We start from the raw sequence: 27584 nt of genomic DNA, 5'->3' as shown, positions 1-27584 counted from the left end.
TCTACATCCTGAATACCCCGAAACCCTTTCCATCGCCGTCCCAAGTGGTTCCGGTTCCCAGTCTTGAATTGCCTGCAGCAGTTTTCCTGGCTGATAAACCGAGCGCAAGACCGAGTACATCGCGGGTGTCTGTGGGGCGAATTATTCCGTCATCCCACAGCCGCGCTGTCGAGTATAGTGCTGTCGATTGTGCTTCAATCTCATCTTGGAGAGATGCGTGTTGTGTTGGGTCTCTGATCAAGGAATGAGAACCAATGGAGAGTTGTGAATAAAGTCATACTTTGAGACGGTGGCCATGACCTGCGACAACTGGGAAGAGCCCATTACTGATATTTTTGCGTTCTAGTCATACTGAGCAAAGTAAAAACGATGCAAATGAAAATCTTACTGGCCACATCCACAAGAACCTTGGCGAATACTAGAAGAAATTGAGGATAGAGTTGGAAAGAGACCTAGAACCTACAGCTCGTCCCGCCATGCCTTGGTAAAGTTAGTAGATCATCAATATGGTGAAAGTGACGGCTAACCATAGTTTCCAGCACCGAATGAGCCGCCAACGATAACGGTCAACTTGGGTACGTCCGCACATGCAACGGCGCGAACCATCTTTGCACCTACCATCCTTTAATAAACCTCACCCAAAAGATGGGGGGAAAACTTACCATCTTTCGCGATTCCTCCACGTTCAGCCTTGGACCCAACCATATACCCCGTAACATTAACGAGGAACAGCAGTGGAATCTTGCGCTGAGAACAGAGCTCGATGAAGTGCGTCGCTTTGAGTGCAGACGGCGAGAACAAGATCCCATTGTTGGCGCAAATCCCCACTTCGTAACCATGTATATGCGCGAATCCCTAGAATGATTTGTAGCCAGTACTAAGAAAGAAAAGGCCACTCACTGTCAACATCGTGGGCCCGTATTCTTTCTTGAATTCCCGGAACCGACTGCCATCGACGATTCGCGCAATAACGTCCCGCATATCAAACGCTTGACGGACATCGGTGCCAACGATTCCGTGGAGTTCAGATGCGGGGTATAATGGGTCTTCAGGTTTTGCAGAGGGCTATAACGTCAAAATTAGTCTGGACCAACTTTTACAGCGCTTTGCTTTACTGACCAGTCCTTGGAGTCCGGCAGCATGTCCCAAATCACCAACGACATCTCTTGTGATTTCGAGCTTAGACTCGAGTTAGTACTTGTTCGTTCGGAATTTCGGTATCTACCGCGTGTTCGTCGTCGTTCGCAAGATGGTCTGTAACCCCACTCTCGCTGGAATGCATCATTCCACCGCCAAGCGTTTCTTCGTCAACCTCTTCTCCGGTGGCTGCTTTGACCAATGGAGGACCTGCGAGAAAGATACGGCCTTGATTTCGAACAATGATGTTCTCGTCGGCCATCGCAGGCACATACGCGCCACCTTAGAAAGGTGTTATGCTGCAACTTGCTTGAGGAAAGTGGGTCAGACCTGCAACAGATATTCCATGTATTGAAGCAATTTGTGGTATTCCCAGAGCGGACATTTGAGCCTTCAGATATTTAGTAGATTCAAGGCGGTGTTATGTGCAATACTTGCCATGTTGTAGAATATTCGACCAAAGTGTTCCTTGTCGGGGAAAACATTTGCCTGATGCGGAAGAGCAGCACCTGTGCAAGGGTCATCAGAATGAGAGAGCAAGAAGGTCAACTCATTTACCCCCAGATTCAACTGTTCCCCCCAGTCAATCATGAACAACAGGAGAAGATGTTACTCCGCACCAACATAGACACAGGGAAGACCGTGCTCCCGCGCGATTTCTTGAGCTCGGAGTTGCTTTTTGACCTTACAGCTGTCTCAGCATTATGTATGACAAGGTAACACCGCGACGAACGGTGAGCGGGTAATATGCACCGCCCTTGACGGTGGGGTCGTTTACGATGACCATGCATTCGCGCCCCCGAATTCGGCCAATGCCAGTGATGAGCCCAGCTCCCGGAATAGCTTCTGGATACACGTCATGCGCGGCAAGAGCAGAAAGCTCGAGGAATGGCGTGTGTGGATCGAGCAGGAGATTCAGTCTAACTACTTTATCAGTACCTCGGTTGAAAAAAGCATAGATAAACGCGCACCGTTCGCGGGGCAGCTTCTTCCCTTTACTCCTGAAGCGCTCAGCCGCCTTTGAACCCCCCTCCCAGACGCGCTTGCGCCAGGTTTTGCTCGAGATCCGCAACAAGCGTGTCCATTGCAGCAGCTTTGGCGGCGAATTCTGGTGACCCCGTTGAGACGAGAGAGGGGAGCACCGTCGCGTGGTATTTCCGTCGACATTGCGGGCGTATCCTCGACAATGCCTTGCTCGATGCTCGCAGCAGTGGTGGAGCCATAATAAGAAGGTCCGTCCCGATTCCGATCAAATTTCGGGTCAACTTAGAACGACTTGATGTTGAACGTCGACCCTTGCGCTGTTATTTCTCTGGCACCAGGCAATTCCTCAACAGATGCGCCTGAGGCTTCGCACTCCTTCAGCTCCCTATCACTTGTTATCGACGACTAGGCGCCGCTTTTCCTCCATTCTTACAGTCGGCCTCTGATACACATGACTCTCCCCAAACTCTCACAAGATCTTCTCCTCCCGCGCCGCCCGTCCCGCACATGCTGCGCTGGGACGCCAAGGAGGCTCTACTGAACTCTTCTCGGAGAATCTTCATCACGAAAACTTTTAAGCGATACGTTATAGAATGACTTCGAATTCTATACATAAGGCACAGAACCCCAAGTTGAACAGCGTTTACCCTCACGCCATGTCTGCCCCGCGGGGAACCTCGTCTGAGGACGCCATCGTCTCTCAGCTTGCAGCAGAGGACACAATTCCATGGTACAAGAAGCCTAATCTGCGCTACCTCTACCTGCTGCTGTTCCCAACATGTATTGGCGTCGAGATGACCAGCGGGTATACTTGTGAAAACTCCGATTCTGCCTTGAGTTGACTTTTTCTCAGATTTGATTCGTCGATGTTGAACGGCTTGCAAGCTGTGGACAGCTGGGATACCTGTGAGCCACTCTAAAATATGTTTTGGGGCTTGACTCATTTCGATAGTCTTCCACTCTCCCCGGTCAACACTACTCGGTCTTATGTCCTCTGCCTATTCTCTTGGAGCGATCATCGCGCTTCCTGCCGTCTCCTACGTGAACGATACCTTTGGTCGCCGGAAAGCCATCATCTTTGGCAGCATGTTCATGCTTCTCGGCGCTGCCCTACAAACCGCGGCACACAACTGTAAACTCCATTTGTTTCTATTCAAATGACACGCTCTGACAGGCTCCAGTTGCCATGTTTGTCTGTTCGCGCATCATCCTTGGGCTCGGCATCCCCTTCGCCGTCGTCGCTGCCGCCTCTCTCATCGCCGAACTCTCCCACCCGAAAGAACGCGCGCGCATGGGCTCCCTCTTCAACTCGTGCTTCTTCATCGGCAGCATTGTGGCAGCCGGAGTAACGCTCGGGACATTTAGTATGCCGTCTAATTGGGGCTGGCGCATCCCGAGTTTGCTCCAGCTGACGCCCTCGCTCATCCAGCTTATCTTCATCCCCTTCCTCCCAGAGAGCCCGCGCTGGCTCATCGAGCAGGGCCGTGGTGACGAAGCACGTGCGATCCTGGAGAAATACCACGGGGAGGGCATCAACGGCGAGGAGTTCGTCAAGGCGGAATACGCGCAGATCGAGAAGACCCTCGAGATGGAGCGCGAAAGCCGGAGCATCACGTGGCTGCAGTTCATCAAGGCGCGCGGCATGCAGAAACGCGTGCTCGTCGCGTCCGGGCTGGGGCTGTTCACGCAGTGGAGTGGAAACGGGCTGACCTCGTGCGTTTTTGTCTGCATTTTCTATCCGGTCCTCATCCTGTTTAGTTACCTCCTCGCCCGCATCTTGGACCAGATCGGCATCCACTCGAACCGCACGAAGAACAAGATCAATTTGGCGCTGACCTGCTGGGGCTTTGTCAACGCGACCTTCTTTGCGCTCACGGTGTCCAAGTTCCGGCGAAGGACCATTTATCTGGTAATTATTAAGGCACGATGTTGGAAAATCGGGACTGATGTGGTGCAATTAGACTTGCACGGTCTCCCTTTTCCTCGTCTTTACCAGCTGGACGATATCCAGTGCTCGGTATGTGCAAACGGGCAGCGACGCTGCCTCGAAAGCCGTCTTGGCGTATGTCAAAACTGTTTCTCGAAGGAATATCTTTTCTCAATCCCGACAGTTTCATTACGCTCTACAGCCCCGCCTACAACATTGGATACAATGCTTTGACCTACAGTGCGCTTTTTTAGCTCTTTCGAGGGAATATTATCAATCAACTGATTGTCCCAGCCTTCCTGGTCGAACTATTCCCATATCATGCGCGTGCCAAAGGCATCACGATCTTCCAATGGTGGGGCCGCGGCGCGTCCTTCTTCAACCAATTCGGTAGGCAACACAATCCGAGCCCATTGTAGTCCCTGAGTTCCCGCTAGTCAACCCCATCGGCCTCGCGCGCTCCGGATGGAGATTCTACATCAGGTATTTACCCCCCTTCCTAGCAGATTTAAACGCTGACCGAGAACCAGTTACGTCGTCTGGCTCGCGTTCGAGATCCTCTTCGTGTACTTCCTCTTCCCCGAAACGTCCAATCGCACGCTTGAGGAACTGGCATTCTGTACGATAGTTACCTCGTTTGTTGTTCCGTCGCTGATTATCTACAGTGTACGAGGGCGACGAGATGCGCAAGGAGCAGGCGCGGCGGGTCGAGATGGAGGTTGGCGCTGCCGCTGTCCAGAGCATCGAGAAGGTGGAGGAGAAACAGAGCTCGGAGGGAGGAAAATGAAATGTCATGTCTTTTGTCATGAATCACGATTGCAATGACCCTTGAAAAAAGAAATCTACTTGAGTGGACGTGGCTTTTGTTATCGGAGCAGGCCTTTTCCGGTCAATTCTACAAAGGCCTATCCGGTCTCAGCCCTCACTGCGACCATAGAACTGAGCGGGAGGTGTAACAAGTGGGTTTCCGATTTGGACAAACATCAGCTGGTCCCCGTGTTTTTTGTGCTCTACAAGAAAGACGATGGTAGAAAAAGAATGGTTTTGAAACAAACGGAAAAGGTGTTAAACACACTCGTGATCCGCCGCTGCCGGCCAGGGATCCGGTCCCGGCACCAGTATCGCCGGCTCGGCGGGCCACCCCTCGGCGACAGTGTTCATACTTTCCACCCACGGGCGCTTCCCGATCCGCATAAACGCATCTGGATCGACCTCCCACGCCCACGCCCACTCCAGCTCCGTGCGCTTCAGCGACCCCGTCGTGGTTGGTGGTGGTGAAGTCGTAGTCGGCGGCGGCGGCGTTCCCGGCCCGGCCAATCCCGGCGCCGAAAGGGCTTCGGGTTCCGGCGAAAGGATTGGTTGTTCTTCGTACGGAGAATCCGTCGGTTGCGGTCGTGGCTGCTCGTGTACTTGAGCCCGAGCCGCCGTGACATTGCTCCATAAAATTCTCGCAACTCTTTTCTTTTCCTCTCGGATTCGGATTCGCATTAGTTTTTGGACCCGGCCTGGATCCGTCGCCCCCCCGGGTATCGCTGGCCCCTCCTCGACGACGGTCTGCATACTTTCCGCCCGCCGGCGCTTCCGCGGACCTGCATCTCCATCTCCATCGATGTCCCAATCCAGCTCCGAGCTCGTGCGCTTCATCGGGACAAACAGCTCCTCGCTCTTTTGCATCATCGGGACAACCAGCTGCTCGCTCGTGGGCTGATACGAGTCCATTTGCACCGGCAACGGTGTGGCGAAATGTGACCGGGCAGACAATGCATGCTCGTGTGTTGGTGTCCTGAGTTTCGGCTGTATCTGTGCTTCGAATTTCGCCATCAGCGTTTCGGTCGATATCTGTAGCGCCGGGAGCGGCTTCTGGTTCTGGCGCCGCCGCTGCAGGGGCGATATTTGTGGTAGCAGTATCGGAGGCAGTGGGCCCAGCGTTTCTTGGCGTTGCTCTAGTACTGCCTGTACTTTCTGTTGTAATTCCTTAGTACCCACAGGCCCAAACACATCCGGCGCAATCGACAGCGGGCTCCGGCTCCGGCTCCGGGTCGGCGGCGTGACCGCCCGGGAGCTCGTGCCGACGCCCTGCAACATTGTCGTCCGGGACGGGACTGGGATGGAAGGTGTTGTTGTTGGGGGGTGAGTTGTAGCCACTGGACACGCCACTCCCGCATATATCTGGAGTGGAGGGAACACTGGCAGTGGCATTGACTTGACGGCGAAGACGCGGCGGGAGAATTAACCGTCCGATCTTCTTCGGGACTCGGACTTGGAGGGTCCGAGGCTCTGCTGTATCATTCAGTGCACGCGTGCGTAGACGAGATTCATCTGGAGGAAAATCCCGCAACCAATCATCCTGAGAGGTTTATCAAGTTGGATTTGCGGGACTGTCGATAAAGATATACTTATTTTACTTGCGGGACTTGACACAATGGTCCGCTCCCATGCCTCGATTCATTTATATCTCCCGGCCCGATGGCGAGTTGTCAATCCTTCGAACAAACGACCAACCCTTGTTGTAGACCTTGTCGGGCAGACTTGGCCGATTAGTGTTCGTATTGAATACGCAGCCGTAGTCGTTGGTCCTCAGTATGGACCTGATTCTACGAGATTAAATCCACGAGTTGCGCATTATTGTCAAATGTGCTCACCATGTTCAGCCACTCATGATCAGTCGCCTCCATTCCCCTGTTCGCTGCTAGCTTTCGTTCCCGAGTCCACCGGCAACGAGAAGCGCGCGGTCGGTCGCGTCGTTTAGGCATCCCCGCTTGCCCGTCGTTGTTTATTCTATTGCCACGCGGTCATTATTTCCTGCCATGCTTGCCGTGCGTTGGCCGGGCGGGGGGAGGTTTCTGCGGCACAGATGCTCGCGGCGCTGCTTGGCAGCTCGTCATACCGCTGGCCAAACGGACGCCATTTCGGCCACTTGCACGGCGCGCCGTTGCGCGACAGGACCAGCACCAGCAGTGGAGCCGAATACTGTGGTTCCCGCTGATTGGGTAATTTCCCATTGACTGGGTAATCACAAAGTCCTAGCATAGTTTTTTGCATAGTGCTTCCGGTATCATCCGGGATGGGTTTCGTAGCCTATCAAGTATATCCTGACAAAAAATTAGAGGTATCCGTGAGGAGATGGTGTGCCGGCGCAGTGGCCGATCATGCGACTCGTGTAATATTTGGGTCCAGATACCCATTTTCTGTTGTTGAAGGGGGAGGTTATTATCCAGAACACCTGGGCAACCTCTATATGCCTAATAAGTAACATTGAGTGTGTTGATACCTATTTCTATGCACCAGTCGCTCCGTAGCGTTGAAATTGAGACAAATGTGACACTCTGTCACGGGCCCATCAAATCTAGCAGTGGCTCAAGATAACGAAGAAGAAATGTCTTGGGGTCAAAATTTAGACTTCAGGGTGGCATATAAGGCCGCTTATACCTTTGTGGCATATTTATTGCCCAGTACACACTCAGGAGAGCTCAAATACGAAGTTTGGACCCAAATATTACACGAGTCGCATGATCGGCCACTGCGCCGGCACACCATCTCCTCACGGATACCTCTAATTTTTTGTCAGGATATACTTGATAGGCTACGAAACCCATCCCGGATGATACCGGAAGCACTATGCAAAAAACTATGCTAGGACTTTGTGATTACCCAGTCAATGGGAAATTACCCAATCAGCGGGAACCACAGTATTAGTTGCCCGCAGCCCTGTAGATGAGTAAGCTTGTATATGGCACCGGTGTGGTGGGAGTCAAAGTCAAACGCCGCTGTCACGTGTGATCGATGGTCCGGTTTCAGGGCATCCCGGCCGGCCGGGCCGCATGCGTCCAACCTTGTTCGGGCTATTCAGATGCGCTGCTGCCCGTGGATAGCGATAAGATTTGGTGTGCGCGCCGATCCCCCGACTTCGGATATACTTCTGAGCAGAATGAAGGATACGTACTTATTGAGGGTAGTGCAGGAAGACGAGTCGATGTCTGCAGAGGGAGCTTCTGCTGAGCAAGACGCCTGTCCCGTTCGTTTGACACTTTCCGTCAAACACACAAACCCGCTATACAGTCTATTCTTACCCCGACACACATAAAATTAAAAGCAACATAGTCTACTCCAAGCCCGCCAGTGCCAAAGGCAGCATATGCCCCATCCTGAGCACCTTCGTGCGCAAGTACTTGTCCAGATCAGGGCCATGCACCGCGTGTCCGCCGACGAGCGTCGCGCCGGGGGCCGGGGCGGTGTCCCCGGGGAGCCACCCGGCCGCCCCGGTCTCCGTCTCCATCCCGGCGTCGGTCCCGGCCTGCATGCGCCAGCTCCGTGGCACCATCGGCACCCGCTCGACGACCCCCACGCCCTCCTTACTAAGCGCCTCGACCTTGTCCGGGTTGTTCGTCAGCAGCCGCACCGCCCCCAGCCCGAGATCCCCGAGGATCGCGCCCGCGACGTCGTACGCGCGCTCGTCCGCGCCGTGGCCCAGCAGCAAATTCGCCGCGACCGTGTCGTGCCCGAGGTCCTGCAGATTATACGCCCGCAGCTTAGAAAGCAGCCCGATCCCACGGCCCTCCTGTCTTAGGTAAACCACGGCGCCCCGGCCCGCGAGCGAAATGAGCCGCAACGCCTCGTCGAGCTGCTCCCCGCAGTCGCACCGCTGCGACCCCACAGTCTCGCCCGTGAAGCACTCCGAGTGGATTCTCACCAGCGCGGGCGAACCCGGGGCGTTATGACCTGTCCCCGGGACTGACGGCACGGCGTTCTCCGGGCCGAGCCGCCCGACATACGCCCCGCGCACGATGCGGTCCATCGGCGTCTCCTCGGGCCACACCGCGTCCAGCGACGCCGACCGGATCGGGGGGGCTGTGCTGCTGTCGTCAGCGTACTGGGCGGCGTCGACGACGAGCGCGAGGTGCTCTTTCGCGTCGCGCGAGTTGTGGTAGAGGTGCAGGAACGCCGGGCCGTGCGGCGTCGGGATGCGCGTGCGCGCCATGCATTTGACGGTCACGGGGCCGGGGCCGGGCCCGGGGGTGTCCGCGCTTTTCGGGGCGGGTGCAGCGATGACCGACGCCCGCCGCTTTTTGGTCACGGGGGAGGGCGGGGTGTCGGTGTTCTCCTTGTTGTGATTTTGCTCAGCCACAGGCGCCTGGATGGTCCCCAGACGCTGTCGCCGCGGGGCCTGGCGGCTGACATACGCCATGGGGCTCTTCACGTTCGTGGGCAGCGGCTCCCCGGGGTTGAAGTCGTGCACGGCGTGGTTCCGGGTAATGTGCGGCCCGGACGCTGCGGGCGGGTAAACGGACATGGACTACGGAAGGGAAGGGGAGGGAAGGGAAAGGAAGGAATTGGAGAAGGGAACAAGGGGAGGGAAGAGAGCGGAGAGGAGTGGGGTTACGGGGGGGAGAATGGAACGGGAGGGAGGGAAAGCCAGGCAAAGGAGATGAAAGGAATGGAACGGGAGGGAAAGGCAAGCAAAGGAGAGGAAAGGAACGCACCGAGGGCAGCAGCGATCATGAGCGGGTCAAGCGCAGCATCTCGCCGGGGCAGCTTCGCCTTCGTTTTTCCATTCAGATTCGCATTCGTTTTTGTCCCTGGGGCCGGGGCGGTGAGCATCTCGAGCAGCGCGGCGTCCGCCGGTCCGAGCGTTGCGTGGTGCGCCATCTATCTGGGCCGTGGTTTGTAGTTTGCAGTTTATAGGGTGTAAGGGAGGAGGAGGGGGCGGGTTATATAGGCGGCGCAACGAAGGCAAGGAAAGGAAAGGAAGGGGCGAGAAGGGTGATGAGCAAGAAGATCCTTATGCAGATGCTTACGCCTCCCGCGCGGGTCAGCCGGAATCACGCGGGTGTGGCGTGGACGTGGGTCCCCGCCGGCCGCCCACGGCCCACCGGGACCGGCACAGCCTTCGTTCAGGGTCTCCACCTGCGCAGCTCACTGGGCTGCGATTTGGGTCGGGTTGAACGGAGCGAATGAAAGGGTAGCGGCTATCCCTTTGCGGCTGGCTTCGCGAACCCCGACCTCACTGTAAGAGATTGAGCTTGATCTAAAAGGCTAGTGTTAAAGTCAAAGCTACAGTCTGTGCCTTGTCCAGTCTGGAGATGTAAGGGAGATGTTGAATCAGCATCTGACAGAGAAAGATAGAGCATCAAGCCTGAGTGCGGTAGCCTGTATATATATGGGCCCGGTCTTCACAAAAGAGGTCCTGGACATCTTATCATCTGCCAGATGAATGCAGTGGCAGAAATCCCAGTGGGATACAGACGATTAGAGAAAGACTCTAAAGTAAGCGAGGGTTCCCAGATAAATTAAGCACGCCAAAATCACGCGGGTGCCACTTTGCGAAGGCACAGCATTGTATGGCCGAGCACGTGCCTTGCCTTCACTTTCTTGACTTTGCTTTCGCCCGGCGATGACCTAGGATGGGCCGCCTGCGCCGTCTCTCCTTGCCTTGCCTCTGTCTTTTCCTCCTCCTCTTTGCCGCTTTGTGAGTTTGGAAAGCTTATCATTGCCGCGCTAACGCCCTGCTGGTAGGACACATGCTATCCCTGCCCTCCCCAACAACGACAACGACGTTGCTGCTGCTGCTGCTGCTGGGTCCAGCGAGCTGGCCACGCCCACCCAGACCCAGCACGAGTCGAGCACGCCGCCACACAGCTCCACATCGGGCAGCCCCACGCGCAAGGCCTCCGCGACGGCGGACAGCCCCCACACGAGCAGCGCCCGGCCCTCCGAGCAGATAACCGCCGTGCACGCCTCCCGCGTCTCCTCCGACCCCGACGGGCGCGGCCCCGGCCCCGGCCCCGCGCCGTCGGCCACGCACCGCCACCACCCGCCGCCGCGCCCCCCGCCCGACGCCGAGCCCCGCCGCGCGCGCCGCCCGTCGCTCGCGGCGCTCATCTTCGCGGTCGTCGGCGCGCTCGCGGGCGTGCTGCTGCTGCTCAGCGTGATCCGCTGTCTGTATATCTACCGACGGACGCCCGCCCGCGACCGCATCACGGCGATTCTGCACCGCCACCAGCTGCAGCGGGAGATGGCGGAGCTGGAGCGCAACCCGCCGAGAAGGGAGAGTGTGGTGGTGGTGCCGCCGCCGCCGTATTTGCGCCCGCCGGAGTATGATGACGAGAGCACGCCGTTGAGCAGGCAACCGAATGGGTAGCCATGCTGCGGATATACATACACTACCCATACACTCCCTCACTCTCCATATCTCGGCGCCGTGTATATGTAGCTTATTATATTTAGGGACGGACGTTGTTAGAGTTTACCGTACATGGAATGTGGATGTGTGCTTGTCTGATGGTCCGCTGATTGATTGTCCTTTGGCGACGCGATCACGTGGCAGGTGTTACCCAGGGCTAAGAGGAGCAGAGACTATAGCTTTGTTTTCTTTTCGAATAGCTAAAGGACGGCATTCCTTCGTCTTTCTCGCCGTGGCGCCTAGACGACCGCACGCGCTCCAGCGCCGATGGGTGGCTGGGGTCCGGGCATGCTGCGGTGATCTGATGGGGTGATGTCCATACGGCGCGAAGGGATTCAGAAGGCCTGACGGACGGTGGGAAGGCTCAGGCGGATCCATGGCGTGGCGTGGGAGCGAAGACCGGCGGCGCACACGTCCGTCCCCAGGCCCCATTGCAATCGCGCTCGTCCTCCCCCCGTGTCGACGTCGACGTGGACGGCGACGCACAGATCGTCCGCGATAAGGACACACACGTGATCGCGCAGCGATTCTCTGTCTGACTCGCAGAACGGCGGATGACTAATAGCCGATCCTCTGACGTTGACTCTTTGACTCTTCCTTGACGCCGGGTGCTCGTCGTTGCCCTACCAGCGCCGACGGAAAAAAAGCAAGCGGGGGTGCAACTTGAGAGCGAGAAAGAGAAAGAGAAAGCGCACGTGGGATACGGATGGCGCAGGAGGGGCTGTACGGGTGCGTGGATCTGCAGCTGGGATACGATAACGTTACGCTGACCCGTGCTTTTTTTGTCCCCACCAGCGACCCACTCGCGAGCGCAAACGCAAACGGAAACGGAAGCGGGGAGGCCTGGGCGGGGCTGGCGGCGGCGATCCGGGCGCGGAGACGGGACGCGGTTATGCGGGTGCTGAGTGCGACGGCGAACGGCTGTCTGCACGAGCTGGGCTACGCACCCGGCATGCGTGAAAAGCTGGCCTACGTCGAGACAGTCCGTCCCTCCCTTTCCTCCTTCGTCAAATGCTGACATAACCAAACAGCAAAACGCGCACTTTGCACAGAAGCTCGACGAGTACGTCGGGGAGAACAGCCGGCTGTACGCGGACAACGCCAAGCTCATCCAGGAGGCAAGAAGGGCGCAGCGCGAGAATGCGGTGCTGAGGGAGCAGCTCGCGGTGGCCGCCGCGATGCACCAGAAGAGTAGTCAGCTGCTACTTCAGCAACAGCAAGAGCCCCCGCCCCGGAGGGCGTCGGGCCCGCCCGCGATCCCATCACATCCCAACCCGAACTGGCCCGGGCCGGTGCAGCGGAGCGCGTCGGGCGGGCGGGCGCAGATCGCGATCCCGCCGGGGCAGGCAGCGAGTCAGCGCGGCGGGAGCGGGGGCGGCGTCGGGCAGGTCACGGGATGGCAGGTCGCTGGCCCGCTCGTGCCCGCGCAGGGCCCCGTGGTGCAGTATACGGCTCAGCAGCAGCAACAGTTACTCCAACAGCAGCAGCAGCATTTGCGACGGAGATCGGAAGGACATAATGTCCAGTTCGCCTCTTCCCCCGCTTCTTCGCCGTCGATTTCGTCTTTTTCTGTTCCCTACCCGCAGCAGCAGCTTGCACAACAACAACAACAACTGCTCCAACAACAGCAACAGCATTTACAGAGAAGATCAGACGGAAATAGCGTCCAGTTCGCCTCTTCCCCCGCGTCTTCACCATCGATTCCGTCCCCTGCTGTCGTTCCCTACCCGCAACAGCCGGCACAGATATATAACAACCACGGGCGGGTGCAGCAGCTTCAGTATCCTCCCCAGCACCAACTCCAACAACACCCGCCGCTCCGCATAGCGACCAGCAGCCCCCAGACCGCGTTCCTCCCGCCCGCCATCAGCCGTCTTTCGCAGCAACAAGCACAAACACAGTCGCCCTCGCCGACGACAATGCTGCAAGGCATGTTCGCCAGCCCCGTCGCGCTGATCCCGCAGCGGCCGAGTCAGCCGTCGATTGCGGGCGCGTTGGGGCCGGTGGCGGTTGACGCAGCGCAGGTTCAGATGGCACTGCAACAACAACAGGTGCAAATACCACAACAAGTGCTGATCCCGATGGCGCAACAACAGCGGCCGGAGCCGGTCCGGATTCCGGTGCGCCCGCCGTCTGTGCCCGGGCAGGTACAGGTGCGAGTGCAAGTACAACCGCAACCGCAGCCGATGCCGATGCCACGAGTATTACCTCAATCCCAGCCGCCAGAAATGCCACCCCAACTCGAAACACCAACGCAAATGCAACTGGGGGATACAGAGGTTGAGCGGAGCGCGTCGTTGCCTGCGGTGAGCGGCAGGGAGGCGTTGCCGTTGCCAGTGGTGGAGACAGAGCGGGAAGGCGAGACGGCCGATCTTGCTATTCGGGGGCGCGGAGATGAGGGAGAGGTGCAATCAGTTGAAACAGCGCAGTTAGAGGGAGCACCGCAAACACTCGCGCAAATTCCGCAGCAGCAATTGCAGGACCAGGTACAGCAACAGCAGGAACAAGAAACGCCGATGGGGCCGGGGCTGGGGCGACCCCCGTCTGTGTCCGCTCAGGCACAAGTGCAAATACAGCCACAACCACAACTACAACCGCGACCTCATCCGCAAGCGATGCTACAAGTACAAGCCCAAGTTCACGTCCAAACGCCGACACAATCGGCACCAGTCGACGTGCGACCGAGCAGGCTGGGATCTAATGGTACCACCACAGATCCTCTCCAGCAACACATCCCTTCGCCCCAGTCCGACGATCTGCCGCAACCTGGACCACTTTCTGCGCCGGGATCGGCCGGGCCGGGAACGCCGCCGCCGACAACGACTTCCCCGCCGCCAACGACGACGGGGTCGCTGAAAGCGCACGAGTGTGGATCTGGAGCGGGATATTGATCCGGAAATGCGGAAGCGGCCGCGGGTAGACATGATCGACGAGGAGGACGAGGTGCGCGTGAAGCAGGAGATGCTGGCCGAGCCGGCGATACCGGTTCCCGGGCCGGGGCCGGCGTATGCGCTGAAGCAGGAGGAGCGGGCGATCCCGGTGCTTCTGGCGGGGCCGGTGGTGGAGGACGACGAGGACGAGTTTGTGGAGGTGGACGAGGACGGGAAGCGGACGAAGGAGGACTGTGTGAGGAGTATGTTTGACGAGGGGTGGGTCTGTCGGTTTTGCAGGTGTGTGCTGAGCCTTTGATTGGTAATTGTGTGCTGACTACTCAACAGACGCCGCGCAGAGGTGGTGGGTGACCCGCCGCCGCCGTCGTTTGCAGCAGAGTCGCTTGAGGTGCGGGTGGCGCATTGTGAGGGGGAGCATCCTGCGGCGTGGACGAGTTTAAGGGACAGCGCGGACGACAGCGATGAAGACGAGCCGTGATGTTTTCTGTATTCCATTCTCTCGCATCGAAAAGTCTTGCACTGTACATATATCTTGCTTAGTCATCTGTTATCCCCCCTTTAGCTGTCTCGCCCCAACGCTAAGTCGCGCTCGCTCGCCAAGTCGCGCGAGGCCAAGGCCATTCTAATATACTGCTCTGGGGCGCGCACGGACCTATCAACAAGGTCACCTGAGGACTTTGTGCGTCGAGTAGCGGGAGATTTTTGGGGGGTTTAACAGTGTTTTCAGGGCATTTCGGAGGGGTTCTCGGGCAGGCATGAAGGAGTGCAAAATTTCTGTATTGTCTATTTAAAGAGTACATCGGGACACGCTAATTTACGACGCGTCGCGACGCGTTTGATGGCATTTCCAAGTCCTACGCGTCGCAACACGTCCACTCCTAACACGTAGGTCCAACGTGATCCCGCAACCAGCCCACTCCTAACGCCAAGTCCGCGCGGGCCAGCATGTGTGGCCAACACACAGCCGACCAGTTGCCAAGCCAGGGCGTTACTTGCGCCTCCGGCGGCAAGACCCTGGAAAAAAGTGAGTCTTGAATCGTGAAAAAGTGGACCAAAAGCGCACCTTGAAATACCATCAAAACAGCATGTGTGATCAACACACAGCCGGGAAATTGCTGGCCGGGCGGCACACACGCCTCCGGCGGCAGGACCTGGAGAAAAAGCCAGTCCTGAATTGCAAAAAAAGTGAGTCAAAAGTGTACCTTGGAATACCATCAAACTCGGCCGAGTGGCCGTAGGAACGGGCTTGGATGCAACGCCGACGTTGCTGCCCGGGCCGTAGCGCTTGCCTTTAGCGGCCAGAAGCTGGAAAAAAGTGACTGTTGAAGTAAACAAAAGAGCATTGAAAGCTCACCAGAGAGCATTTCAGAATCGCACGCAAAGTTTGCAAACACGCGATCGAGAAGCCGGCATGACTGCAGCTGACACCGAGGCCGTGGAACCGCCGAGCGGCTTGCCAAATGGTTGATGGCGGCGGAGGGGAGTTCGGCGTGAGGAGGGGCTCGGCGTTGACGGCTAGCACGCAGTCGGAAGGCAGGTTTTGCGCTCGGAACCTGTAAAAAGGTGAGTGTTGCAAACAACAAACGTGTTGATGAACGTACACCGAGGATTCATCAAAACTAGCCGAGAGATGGCCAGGACGCGTTGCAAGCCGTGGCAACAGTGAGCCGCAATGATGCGTGGCCTCCGGGGCGGCATGGTACTAGCCTGAGATTGAACATCAGTTTGAATCAAAGAGCACAGGAGGAAGTAAACTCACAATAGTGGGGTGCTAGAGCAACAGCTCTAGCATAAGCAGCTTTGTGCTAGGGCGGTATGTGCCTCCGGCGGGTCAAAATCCTGGAAAAAAAGTCAACTTTTATTCGTGTTTCTGGTGGGGCTCGAAACGCTTACGTAATGGACTGGTGATGCCCGGATTTGACCTGATGAAGGCCCGCGCAACTGGAAGGGAGTGCGGGGGAAACAGCCCCTGCATCCGATTCGTTGTCGTAGGGGCGGTATGTGCCTCCGGCGGGCAAAAATCCTGGGAAAAAAAGTCAACTTTATTCGTGTTTTGTGTGAGGCTCGAACCGCTTACGTAATCGACCGCCGAGGCTCGGATTTCGCTTGACGGGGCGCAGGGGCGGGAGTCAGCAAGACACGAGAACGGTGCCGAATCCCGTAGCATGCGCGCGACAGGACCACGAGAGGACGCGTCAGCCTCCAGCAACACAAGCACAAAGGCCATCGCCAAATTCTACCGGTGATGTCAGCAAAGTTAGCAGAAAGGAAAGAAAAGCAATACGGACCTTCAGGAGACTCTTGAACTGTTGAAACTTTAAGTTGCGACTGGGCACGCAGCTGCCGTTGCAGTCAGCATCTGCTAGTGCAATGTATGATGGGGAGCAAACTTACCAGCAGCGATGACGAGCACAGAGAGGAGGTGGTCGCCGAGAATGAGCACTGCGGGCTGACACTTGAAGCCGTTGGCGATGCAAGTCTTAATGATATTAAGATCAACAAGGGCAAAAAAAAACAGGAAAATGAACACGAACCTTTATGACCGCCCAACACCAATCAAAGATAATTGGGATCCATCGGGAGAAGTCGAAACCATGCCCGGAGCACGTTGATGCTTGCGACCGAGCCACAAGACTCAGACAGCGCTGTCAGCGGTGCCCGGAAAGCCTGCCGCAGCTTGAAGCGAGAAGTTAATGAGTCAAATGCTATTGGTAAGAACGCGTGAAGACTCACCTTGGGTAGCATTCAGCGACGTGCCGCAGCACGAGGGAACTTGAAAATCTGCAAGTGATGTCAGCAAAGCCGAGAAAGAGGATGAAGAACAACACACACCTGGGAGAGATGCTTGAACGCGAGCAGAGGATTGTCGCTGGGTATTGAAACGTTGTGGGGGTCGCGTCAGAGAGTGGTCGCCCAAGTTGCGGTCGGCTCCGGGGAAAAAGAGCTGTAGAGATTGCAGTCAGCATCTGCAAGGCACAACAAGAGCAGACCTACAAGGAAAGTGGCGGCAGCGACGAGCTCAAAGTGGAGCGCATAGGCGACGGTGAGTGCGGACGAGGTGGTGGAGCAGAGACAACCAAGATACAGCAGCGTGACTTTGTTGACGAGCTTCCTGATCACGCGCGTTGACGACTTCTTATGGACTTAGAGCGGACTGGAAGCCTTGAAGCGAGTATTGCGTGGTGTTTGCAGGTTAGTGCGGAGGAAGACTAGCGCATGTCTCCGATTCACGCGCTGGCAGGTGGCGGTCGGGAGGAAGCTTCGGCGCCGGCCATCAGAGTGTGACCACGGTGATGTATCACTTGAGTGCACATAGCAAGATATCTGCTTTTTGAGAGCTGCACTTGGGTGAGGTACCAGTGTACTAGTGATGCCACGGGAATCCTGAGCTCATGGGCAACAAGCACCAAATTGGAAGCTAATTATAAATTTGGACCCACCTGAACCTTCCCCAACCAGGCCGAAATGAAGTTAAGAAGTATCAGGGAAGCGAACACGGCTGGTGGAGCTTGTGGCGCTTGTGCGGTTCGCAAAAGGTTCTTCGTTGTTGAGGCGGAACAGAAGCAGCAGTGTGACTGACAGGCCTCGGGGTGATGCCATGTAAGCCCGTCTGACTTGGCTGCCAGAGTTCTCCTTGCTCAGTTGGCTGGCTACTGTACTAGTTTTCGCACTGCTGCCTTCCGCCCTCCTCTTTTCCTGGGACAGCATCCCATTTTGCTTTTTGCTCCAAATTACCACTATTTGCCTGTGAACATGCCGCGTTTTCGCCGCGCAACATGCCAAATTTTCCCGTAGGCCATGTACCACTCGGCGCTCAGTTTTCTCTCCGCATCACCACTGACATCCAACGCTAAATGAGGCAATTGCCTCGGTACGGCCTGGGTTCAACACCCGCGCCATGTTCCGTTTAGCCTAATTCAGATAAGTTTCGCAAACTGGTTCCGCGGAACCAACCCGCACTATCCGCGCCTTATCGACCGTTGCGATGTAAAGCAAAATGCCGCAAAACAAGAAACTCATGTTTGTGCATCGAATCAACAGGTGATGTCAGCGGTAGCCGATTAAGGACGCTGAAAGATATAAATAGACCATTCGAACCCGACCACGGCTTCCGATTGGCCGCACAACGCCCTCCTCGTACGATCTTTGAAAATCTTTGTTGACACGTATAGTGATTCTCGTGTTGTCGTTACAATCGAAGCCTCCGCGCTAAGTCCACTTGACAGGTGGATCCGTTGCGCGATTCTTGAGCGCGTTATTTCCGTCCCGCACGCTTCTATAAGAGGTCACGCATGTTGACTTTCGCCCCAGCTCTTTCTTTCCCTCCTACCACGTCTTGGTTTACTTTGCGCCGTCGTCGCCATCCCCTTACACTTTCATCTTCAAGTTACCCTGCTCGCTACCTCTCTCTCCTACTTATTCACTCTCTCCTCACCATTATGCCGCACTCAATTCTTCATTGCATTCTACCTACCCGTTACAACTGCTGTTGACCGTTGACCCATATACCTACATCAACTCCCCCACCGCTGACCATTTCATAGCTCCCGTCGTCGCCTCCTCCTTCATCTCAGTCAGTCTTGCCTTCCTCCCAAACCAAACACTCACCATTTCACAGTCCTTCAACTTGTGCCGCGCCGACTGTAGGTACGTGTCGTGCTTGCGATCAACACGCTGACCAAAATCTCAGTTCCTGTTCCTTCCAGAACGAGATAATCTCACCATCTCCACACCCTCAGCGCTCGGTATGTTGGTCGTTCTTGATGCCCGTTTGCTAACGATTTCGCGCAGCCCTCGTCGTTGTCAGTGACCCGTTAGGCAAGAACGCGCCACTAATATGTTGGTCAGTTTCAACTTGCTCTCGGAGTGAACACTGACCAATTTACAGCCCACCGACTCGTTTTCTCTCCCCACTGCGCGGACATGTTTGCGATCGACGCTGACTCCAATGTCAGTTGCTGACCCTTCGACTCGAGCTGTCGTTCTCGGCGCTTGCCGGTCGGGGTTGTACTTCTGGATAACCCTTTTGCTGACCATCTCCTGTAGCCCCCGTTGTTGTCGTCGAGTGCGTGGTCCGTTACTTGTCTTGGAGCCGCGCGCTTGCGTTGCCAAGTCGGGGCCTTGATCTATTGCCGCCGTTGTTCTCGTTCAAGTTGTTGGTGTCCGGCGTCGCTGACCTTCTCGTAGACCCCGCGCGTGACGGTCAAGCACCCTGCGCAATTGCGTTGTCCTTTCTCAGTAAGTCGTTTGCTCGCACTGAGATTTATGCTCACTTGCTACCGCAGTCACCAACCCGGGGGTCTCCATCGGTACCGTTCCCCGCTCCTCGTTCCTCCTCGCCGTCGCTGACCATTGTTGCAGATGTGTTTGCTGAGCAGACTGCTTTTGGGGGTGTTCGTGCTTGACCTTTGGCAACACTAACGCGTCAGACTGGGGCTGGCGCGGAACTTGAAGGTGGCGCCGAGTTGTCATTTTTCGTGCTGATTGTTTTCGCGTTCACTGATGTCGTTGCAGTTGTGTGGTTAACAGGCCTGTTGAATATGGTGCTCTTGTCGTCAAGGTAGGCGTTCTCGCGGCTTAGAATATAAGATGCTGACCTTGATGTATAGCGATTTCGACTTTGGGAAGATGTTGCCGTCCTTGAGGTGCGTGCTTGCCGTTTACTGCTCCGTTTGCGCCGTTATTGTAGGCGCCGCGCGGCCCTGACACATTGGCGGGAGGCCGGTTTGGAGCAGGCCCATTAAACGGCCAGATTTAGCGATAAACGGCACCCGGAGTTCGATTTGGGAGAGCCAGAGCTTGCCGCTGGGCCGAGTTGGAGTTGGCGGCAGTAGATACCTAGTAGTCTTGCTGGCCGAGCTGCGGCTTGTAGTGTACTTGTGACTGAGGCAGGGCGGGGGCCGAGAGCGGAAGGAGATGGCTTGAGGAAAGTGGGTGGTGGTTTGGTTGGAGAAGGAAGAGACGCCGGCGGCGTCACGTGTGATCGATCGATCACCGTCGACCCTGACGTCCGCCGCGTTCAAAACGAGGCCAGTGCGGCGTGTGGTTCGCTGAAGAGCCAGGCAGTAGTGTCGGTGAGTTCTGACCTTTGCTTATTGATGCTTATACTAAGTTTTAATTCCAGTTGTCGTTGTCTTTGGCCCGCCCTGTGGCCAGTTATGTAGCGTGAAGACAAGGTATGACATTATCTTACCATTTGTCGTGCTAACCAATACTTGCAGCTGTTAAACAGGCCCCGCGACAAGGAATTGAGCCAACGATGGAGGTGGCCGGGCACCGGGCCGGGGCTGTGCCGCCGCTTCTTTTCGATGGCCGGGACGCGCACAGACGTGGGGATGGCCCAGCTAGATGGGTGCGTGGATCTGCCCTCCTAACGTTATGGCTGACCCGTGTACCCACCAGAGACCCAGTTGCGAACGAGGCGTGGGCGGGGCTGGCGGCGGCGATCCGGGCGCGGAGACGGGACGCGGTTGTGCGGGTGCTGAGTGCGACGGCGAACGGCTGCCTGCACGAGCTGGGCTACGCACCCGGCATGCGCGAAAAGCTGGCCTATGTCGAGGCAGCAGCAGCATTTGCGACGGAGATCGGAAGGACATAATGTCCAGTTCGCCTCTTCCCCTGCCTCTTCGCCGTCGATTCCGTCTTCTTCTGTTCTCTACCAACAGCATCAACAGCAGCAGCAGCATCTACGACGGAGATCGGACGGACATAGCGTCCAGTTCGCCTCTTCCCCCGCTTCTTCACCGTCGATTCCGTCCCCTTCTGTTCCCTACCCGCAGCAGCAGCTTGCACAACAACAACAACTGCTCCAACAGCAACAGCATTTACAGAGAAGATCAGACGGACATAGCGTCCAGTTCGCCTCCCCCGCGTCTTCACCATCGATCCCATCCCCTTCTGTTGTTCTCTACCCGCAACAGCCGGCACAGATATATAACAACCACGGGCGGGTGCAGCAGCTTCAGTATCCTCCCCAGCACCAACTCCAACAACACCCGCCGCTCCGCATAGCAACCAGCAGCCCCCAGACCGCGTTCCTCCCACCCGCCATCAGCCGTCTTTCGCAGCAACAACAAGGACAAACACAGTCGCCCTCGCCAACAGCAATGCTGCAAGGCATGTTCGCCAGCCCCGTCGCGCTGATCCCGCAGCGGCCGAGTCAGCCGTCGATTGCGGGTGCGTTGGGGCCGGTGGCGGTTGACGCGGCGCAGGTTCAGGCACTGCAACAACAACAAGTGCAAATACCACAACAAGTGCAGATCCCGATGGCACAACAACAGGTGCAAATTCCGATACAGCAGCAGGTAGAAATACCACATCAACAGCGGCCGGAGCCGGTCCGGATCCCGGTGCGCCCGCCGTCTGCGCCCGGGCAGGTCCAGGTGCGAGTGCAAGTACAACCGCAACCGCAGCCGATGCCGATGCCGGTGCCACGAGTATTACCTCGAACCCAACCGCCAGAAATACCACCCCAACTCCAATCTCCACACCAACCACCCCCGCTTGCGATCGACGGGCTCCCGTCCCGGGCCGAGACGATGGAGCGTAACGCGTCGTTGCCTGCAGTCAGTGGCGGGGAGGCGTTGCCGTTGCCAGTGGTGGAGACAGAGCGGGAAGGCGAGACGGCCGATCTTGCTATTCGGGGGCGCGGAGATGAGGGAGAGGTGCAATCGGTTGAAACAGCGCAGTTAGAGGGAGCACCGCAAACACTCGCGCAAATTCCGCAGCAGCAATTGCAGGACCAGGTACAGCAACAGCAGGAACAAGAAACGCCGATGGGGCCGGGGCTGGGGCGACCCCCGTCTGTGTCCGCTCAGGCACAAGTGCAAATACAGCCACAACCACAACTACAACCGCGACCTCATCCGCAAGCGATGCTACCAGTACAAGCCCAAGTTCACGTCCAAACGCCGACACAATCGGCACCAGTCGACGTGCGACCGAGCAGGCTGGGATCTAATGGTACCACCACAGATCCTCTCCAGCAACACATCCCTTCGCCCCAGTCCGACGATCTGCCGCAACCTGGACCACTTTCTGCGCCGGGATCGGCCGGGCCGGGAACGCCGCCGCCGACAACGACTTCCCCGCCGCCAACGACGACGGGGTCGCTGAAAGCGCACGAGTGTGGATCTGGAGCGGGATATTGATCCGGAAATGCGGAAGCGGCCGCGGGTAGACATGATCGACGAGGAGGACGAGGTGCGCGTGAAGCAGGAGATGCTGGCCGAGCCGGCGATACCGGTTCCCGGGCCGGGGCCGGCGTATGCGCTGAAGCAGGAGGAGCGGGCGATCCCGGTGCTTCTGGCGGGGCCGGTGGTGGAGGACGACGAGGACGAGTTTGTGGAGGTGGACGAGGACGGGAAGCGGACGAAGGAGGACTGTGTGAGGAGTATGTTTGACGAGGGGTGGGTCTGTCGGTTTTGCAGGTGTGTGCTGAGCCTTTGATTGGTAATTGTGTGCTGACTACTCAACAGACGCCGCGCAGAGGTGGTGGGTGACCCGCCGCCGCCGTCGTTTGCAGCAGAGTCGCTTGAGGTGCGGGTGGCGCATTGTGAGGGGGAGCATCCTGCGGCGTGGACGAGTTTAAGGGACAGCGCGGACGACAGCGATGAAGACGAGCCGTGATGTTTTCTGTATTCCATTCTCTCGCATCGAAAAGTCTTGCACTGTACATATATCTTGCTTAGTCATCTGTTATCCCCCCTTTAGCTGTCTCGCCCCAACGCTAAGTCGCGCTCGCTCGCCAAGTCGCGCGAGGCCAAGGCCATTCTAATATACTGCTCTGGGGCGCGCACGGACCTATCAACAAGGTCACCTGAGGACTTTGTGCGTCGAGTAGCGGGAGATTTTTGGGGGTTTAACAGTGTTTTCAGGGCATTTCGGAGGGGTTCTCGGGCAGGCATGAAGGAGTGCAAAATTTCTGTATTGTCTATTTAAAGAGTACATCGGGACACGCTAATTTACGACGCGTCGCGACGCGTTTGATGGCATTTCCAAGTCCTACGCGTCGCAACACGTCCACTCCTAACACGTAGGTCCAACGTGATCCCGCAACCAGCCCACTCCTAACGCCAAGTCCGCGCGGGCCAGCATGTGTGGCCAACACACAGCCGACCAGTTGCCAAGCCAGGGCGTTACTTGCGCCTCCGGCGGCAAGACCCTGGAAAAAAGTGAGTCTTGAATCGTGAAAAAGTGGACCAAAAGCGCACCTTGAAATACCATCAAAACAGCATGTGTGATCAACACACAGCCGGGAAATTGCTGGCCGGGCGGCACACACGCCTCCGGCGGCAGGACCTGGAGAAAAAGCCAGTCCTGAATTGCAAAAAAAGTGAGTCAAAAGTGTACCTTGGAATACCATCAAACTCGGCCGAGTGGCCGTAGGAACGGGCTTGGATGCAACGCCGACGTTGCTGCCCGGGCCGTAGCGCTTGCCTTTAGCGGCCAGAAGCTGGAAAAAAGTGACTGTTGAAGTAAACAAAAGAGCATTGAAAGCTCACCAGAGAGCATTTCAGAATCGCACGCAAAGTTTGCAAACACGCGATCGAGAAGCCGGCATGACTGCAGCTGACACCGAGGCCGTGGAACCGCCGAGCGGCTTGCCAAATGGTTGATGGCGGCGGAGGGAGTTCGGCGTGAGGAGGGGCTCGGCGTTGACGGCTAGCACGCAGTCGGAAGGCAGGTTTTGCGCTCGGAACCTGTAAAAAGGTGAGTGTTGCAAACAACAAACGTGTTGATGAACGTACACCGAGGATTCATCAAAACTAGCCGAGAGATGGCCAGGACGCGTTGCAAGCCGTGGCAACAGTGAGCCGCAATGATGCGTGGCCTCCGGGGCGGCATGGTACTAGCCTGAGATTGAACATCAGTTTGAATCAAAGAGCACAGGAGGAAGTAAACTCACAATAGTGGGGTGCTAGAGCAACAGCTCTAGCATAAGCAGCTTTGTGCTAGGGCGGTATGTGCCTCCGGCGGGTCAAAATCCTGGAAAAAAAGTCAACTTTTATTCGTGTTTCTGGTGGGGCTCGAAACGCTTACGTAATGGACTGGTGATGCCCGGATTTGACCTGATGAAGGCCCGCGCAACTGGAAGGGAGTGCGGGGGAAACAGCCCCTGCATCCGATTCGTTGTCGTAGGGGCGGTATGTGCCTCCGGCGGGCAAAAATCCTGGGAAAAAAAGTCAACTTTATTCGTGTTTTGTGTGAGGCTCGAACCGCTTACGTAATCGACCGCCGAGGCTCGGATTTCGCTTGACGGGGCGCAGGGGCGGGAGTCAGCAAGACACGAGAACGGTGCCGAATCCCGTAGCATGCGCGCGACAGGACCACGAGAGGACGCGTCAGCCTCCAGCAACACAAGCACAAAGGCCATCGCCAAATTCTACCGGTGATGTCAGCAAAGTTAGCAGAAAGGAAAGAAAAGCAATACGGACCTTCAGGAGACTCTTGAACTGTTGAAACTTTAAGTTGCGACTGGGCACGCAGCTGCCGTTGCAGTCAGCATCTGCTAGTGCAATGTATGATGGGGAGCAAACTTACCAGCAGCGATGACGAGCACAGAGAGGAGGTGGTCGCCGAGAATGAGCACTGCGGGCTGACACTTGAAGCCGTTGGCGATGCAAGTCTTAATGATATTAAGATCAACAAGGGCAAAAAAAAAACAGGAAAATGAACACGAACCTTTATGACCGCCCAACACCAATCAAAGATAATTGGGATCCATCGGGAGAAGTCGAAACCATGCCCGGAGCACGTTGATGCTTGCGACCGAGCCACAAGACTCAGACAGCGCTGTCAGCGGTGCCCGGAAAGCCTGCCGCAGCTTGAAGCGAGAAGTTAATGAGTCAAATGCTATTGGTAAGAACGCGTGAAGACTCACCTTGGGTAGCATTCAGCGACGTGCCGCAGCACGAGGGAACTTGAAAATCTGCAAGTGATGTCAGCAAAGCCGAGAAAGAGGATGAAGAACAACACACACCTGGGAGAGATGCTTGAACGCGAGCAGAGGATTGTCGCTGGGTATTGAAACGTTGTGGGGGTCGCGTCAGAGAGTGGTCGCCCAAGTTGCGGTCGGCTCCGGGGAAAAAGAGCTGTAGAGATTGCAGTCAGCATCTGCAAGGCACAACAAGAGCAGACCTACAAGGAAAGTGGCGGCAGCGACGAGCTCAAAGTGGAGCGCATAGGCGACGGTGAGTGCGGACGAGGTGGTGGAGCAGAGACAACCAAGATACAGCAGCGTGACTTTGTTGACGAGCTTCCTGATCACGCGCGTTGACGACTTCTTATGGACTTAGAGCGGACTGGAAGCCTTGAAGCGAGTATTGCGTGGTGTTTGCAGGTTAGTGCGGAGGAAGACTAGCGCATGTCTCCGATTCACGCGCTGGCAGGTGGCGGTCGGGAGGAAGCTTCGGCGCCGGCCATCAGAGTGTGACCACGGTGATGTATCACTTGAGTGCACATAGCAAGATATCTGCTTTTTGAGAGCTGCACTTGGGTGAGGTACCAGTGTACTAGTGATGCCACGGGAATCCTGAGCTCATGGGCAACAAGCACCAAATTGGAAGCTAATTATAAATTTGGACCCACCTGAACCTTCCCCAACCAGGCCGAAATGAAGTTAAGAAGTATCAGGGAAGCGAACACGGCTGGTGGAGCTTGTGGCGCTTGTGCGGTTCGCAAAAGGTTCTTCGTTGTTGAGGCGGAACAGAAGCAGCAGTGTGACTGACAGGCCTCGGGGTGATGCCATGTAAGCCCGTCTGACTTGGCTGCCAGAGTTCTCCTTGCTCAGTTGGCTGGCTACTGTACTAGTTTTCGCACTGCTGCCTTCCGCCCTCCTCTTTTCCTGGGACAGCATCCCATTTTGCTTTTTGCTCCAAATTACCACTATTTGCCTGTGAACATGCCGCGTTTTCGCCGCGCAACATGCCAAATTTTCCCGTAGGCCATGTACCACTCGGCGCTCAGTTTTCTCTCCGCATCACCACTGACATCCAACGCTAAATGAGGCAATTGCCTCGGTACGGCCTGGGTTCAACACCCGCGCCATGTTCCGTTTAGCCTAATTCAGATAAGTTTCGCAAACTGGTTCCGCGGAACCAACCCGCACTATCCGCGCCTTATCGACCGTTGCGATGTAAAGCAAAATGCCGCAAAACAAGAAACTCATGTTTGTGCATCGAATCAACAGGTGATGTCAGCGGTAGCCGATTAAGGACGCTGAAAGATATAAATAGACCATTCGAACCCGACCACGGCTTCCGATTGGCCGCACAACGCCCTCCTCGTACGATCTTTGAAAATCTTTGTTGACACGTATAGTGATTCTCGTGTTGTCGTTACAATCGAAGCCTCCGCGCTAAGTCCACTTGACAGGTGGATCCGTTGCGCGATTCTTGAGCGCGTTATTTCCGTCCCGCACGCTTCTATAAGAGGTCACGCATGTTGACTTTCGCCCCAGCTCTTTCTTTCCCTCCTACCACGTCTTGGTTTACTTTGCGCCGTCGTCGCCATCCCCTTACACTTTCATCTTCAAGTTACCCTGCTCGCTACCTCTCTCTCCTACTTATTCACTCTCTCCTCACCATTATGCCGCACTCAATTCTTCATTGCATTCTACCTACCCGTTACAACTGCTGTTGACCGTTGACCCATATACCTACATCAACTCCCCCACCGCTGACCATTTCATAGCTCCCGTCGTCGCCTCCTCCTTCATCTCAGTCAGTCTTGCCTTCCTCCCAAACCAAACACTCACCATTTCACAGTCCTTCAACTTGTGCCGCGCCGACTGTAGGTACGTGTCGTGCTTGCGATCAACACGCTGACCAAAATCTCAGTTCCTGTTCCTTCCAGAACGAGATAATCTCACCATCTCCACACCCTCAGCGCTCGGTATGTTGGTCGTTCTTGATGCCCGTTTGCTAACGATTTCGCGCAGCCCTCGTCGTTGTCAGTGACCCGTTAGGCAAGAACGCGCCACTAATATGTTGGTCAGTTTCAACTTGCTCTCGGAGTGAACACTGACCAATTTACAGCCCACCGACTCGTTTTCTCTCCCCACTGCGCGGACATGTTTGCGATCGACGCTGACTCCAATGTCAGTTGCTGACCCTTCGACTCGAGCTGTCGTTCTCGGCGCTTGCCGGTCGGGGTTGTACTTCTGGATAACCCTTTTGCTGACCATCTCCTGTAGCCCCCGTTGTTGTCGTCGAGTGCGTGGTCCGTTACTTGTCTTGGAGCCGCGCGCTTGCGTTGCCAAGTCGGGGCCTTGATCTATTGCCGCCGTTGTTCTCGTTCAAGTTGTTGGTGTCCGGCGTCGCTGACCTTCTCGTAGACCCCGCGCGTGACGGTCAAGCACCCTGCGCAATTGCGTTGTCCTTTCTCAGTAAGTCGTTTGCTCGCACTGAGATTTATGCTCACTTGCTACCGCAGTCACCAACCCGGGGGTCTCCATCGGTACCGT

At 56.5% G+C, this 27584-nt stretch overlaps 6 protein-coding genes across 6 annotated transcripts; 3 read left to right on the top strand and 3 right to left on the bottom strand.

The window, feature by feature from the left end:
- Window position 1: 1 nt before the first annotated feature.
- MIND_00760000 (Carboxyl transferase) lies at window positions 2–2360 on the bottom strand (the record flags this gene model as incomplete). Its single annotated transcript, XM_037364295.1, has 16 exons — window positions 2–233; window positions 281–342; window positions 389–418; window positions 464–480; window positions 528–614; window positions 663–855; window positions 901–1065; window positions 1120–1179; window positions 1226–1419; window positions 1468–1528; window positions 1576–1646; window positions 1696–1707; window positions 1758–1821; window positions 1871–2057; window positions 2109–2130; window positions 2177–2360. The coding sequence occupies 16 exons, from the start codon at window positions 2358–2360 to the stop codon at window positions 2–4; spliced, it is 1641 nt and encodes a 546-aa protein (XP_037219939.1).
- Window positions 2361–2714: 354 nt separating this feature from the next.
- Window positions 2715–4835, top strand: MIND_00759900 (Hexose transporter; the record flags this gene model as incomplete). The annotated part of the gene is made up of 11 exons (XM_037364294.1): window positions 2715–2926; window positions 2975–3027; window positions 3074–3253; window positions 3303–3834; window positions 3880–4030; window positions 4083–4183; window positions 4233–4288; window positions 4343–4438; window positions 4486–4531; window positions 4579–4667; window positions 4714–4835. 11 exons carry the CDS (start codon window positions 2715–2717, stop codon window positions 4833–4835), a joined length of 1638 nt encoding a protein of 545 aa, XP_037219938.1.
- A 278-nt stretch (window positions 4836–5113) lies between these two features.
- On the bottom strand, window positions 5114–6169 carry MIND_00759800 (uncharacterized protein; the record flags this gene model as incomplete). The annotated part of the gene is made up of 1 exon (XM_037364293.1): window positions 5114–6169. The coding sequence occupies exon 1, from the start codon at window positions 6131–6133 to the stop codon at window positions 5114–5116; it is 1020 nt and encodes a 339-aa protein (XP_037219937.1). The 5' UTR covers window positions 6134–6169.
- A 1981-nt stretch (window positions 6170–8150) lies between these two features.
- MIND_00759700 (Cyclohydrolase) lies at window positions 8151–9694 on the bottom strand (the record flags this gene model as incomplete). Its single annotated transcript, XM_037364292.1, has 2 exons — window positions 8151–9316; window positions 9529–9694. The coding sequence occupies 2 exons, from the start codon at window positions 9692–9694 to the stop codon at window positions 8151–8153; spliced, it is 1332 nt and encodes a 443-aa protein (XP_037219936.1).
- Window positions 9695–11934: 2240 nt separating this feature from the next.
- MIND_00759600 (uncharacterized protein) lies at window positions 11935–14119 on the top strand (the record flags this gene model as incomplete). The annotated part of the gene is made up of 4 exons (XM_037364291.1): window positions 11935–11957; window positions 12024–12210; window positions 12260–13348; window positions 13412–14119. 4 exons carry the CDS (start codon window positions 11935–11937, stop codon window positions 14117–14119), a joined length of 2007 nt encoding a protein of 668 aa, XP_037219935.1.
- A 6259-nt stretch (window positions 14120–20378) lies between these two features.
- MIND_00759500 (uncharacterized protein) lies at window positions 20379–22269 on the top strand (the record flags this gene model as incomplete). Its single annotated transcript, XM_037364290.1, has 2 exons — window positions 20379–20672; window positions 20725–22269. The coding sequence occupies 2 exons, from the start codon at window positions 20379–20381 to the stop codon at window positions 22267–22269; spliced, it is 1839 nt and encodes a 612-aa protein (XP_037219934.1).
- Between the last annotated feature and the right edge of the window lie 5315 nt (window positions 22270–27584).

This window comes from Mycena indigotica (assembly GCF_014461135.1).
Source record: "Mycena indigotica strain 171206Taipei chromosome Unknown Mind.scaff0006, whole genome shotgun sequence".
Taxonomy (NCBI): Eukaryota; Fungi; Basidiomycota; class Agaricomycetes; order Agaricales; family Mycenaceae; genus Mycena; species Mycena indigotica.
This window is presented reverse-complemented; position numbering and strand designations above follow the sequence as displayed.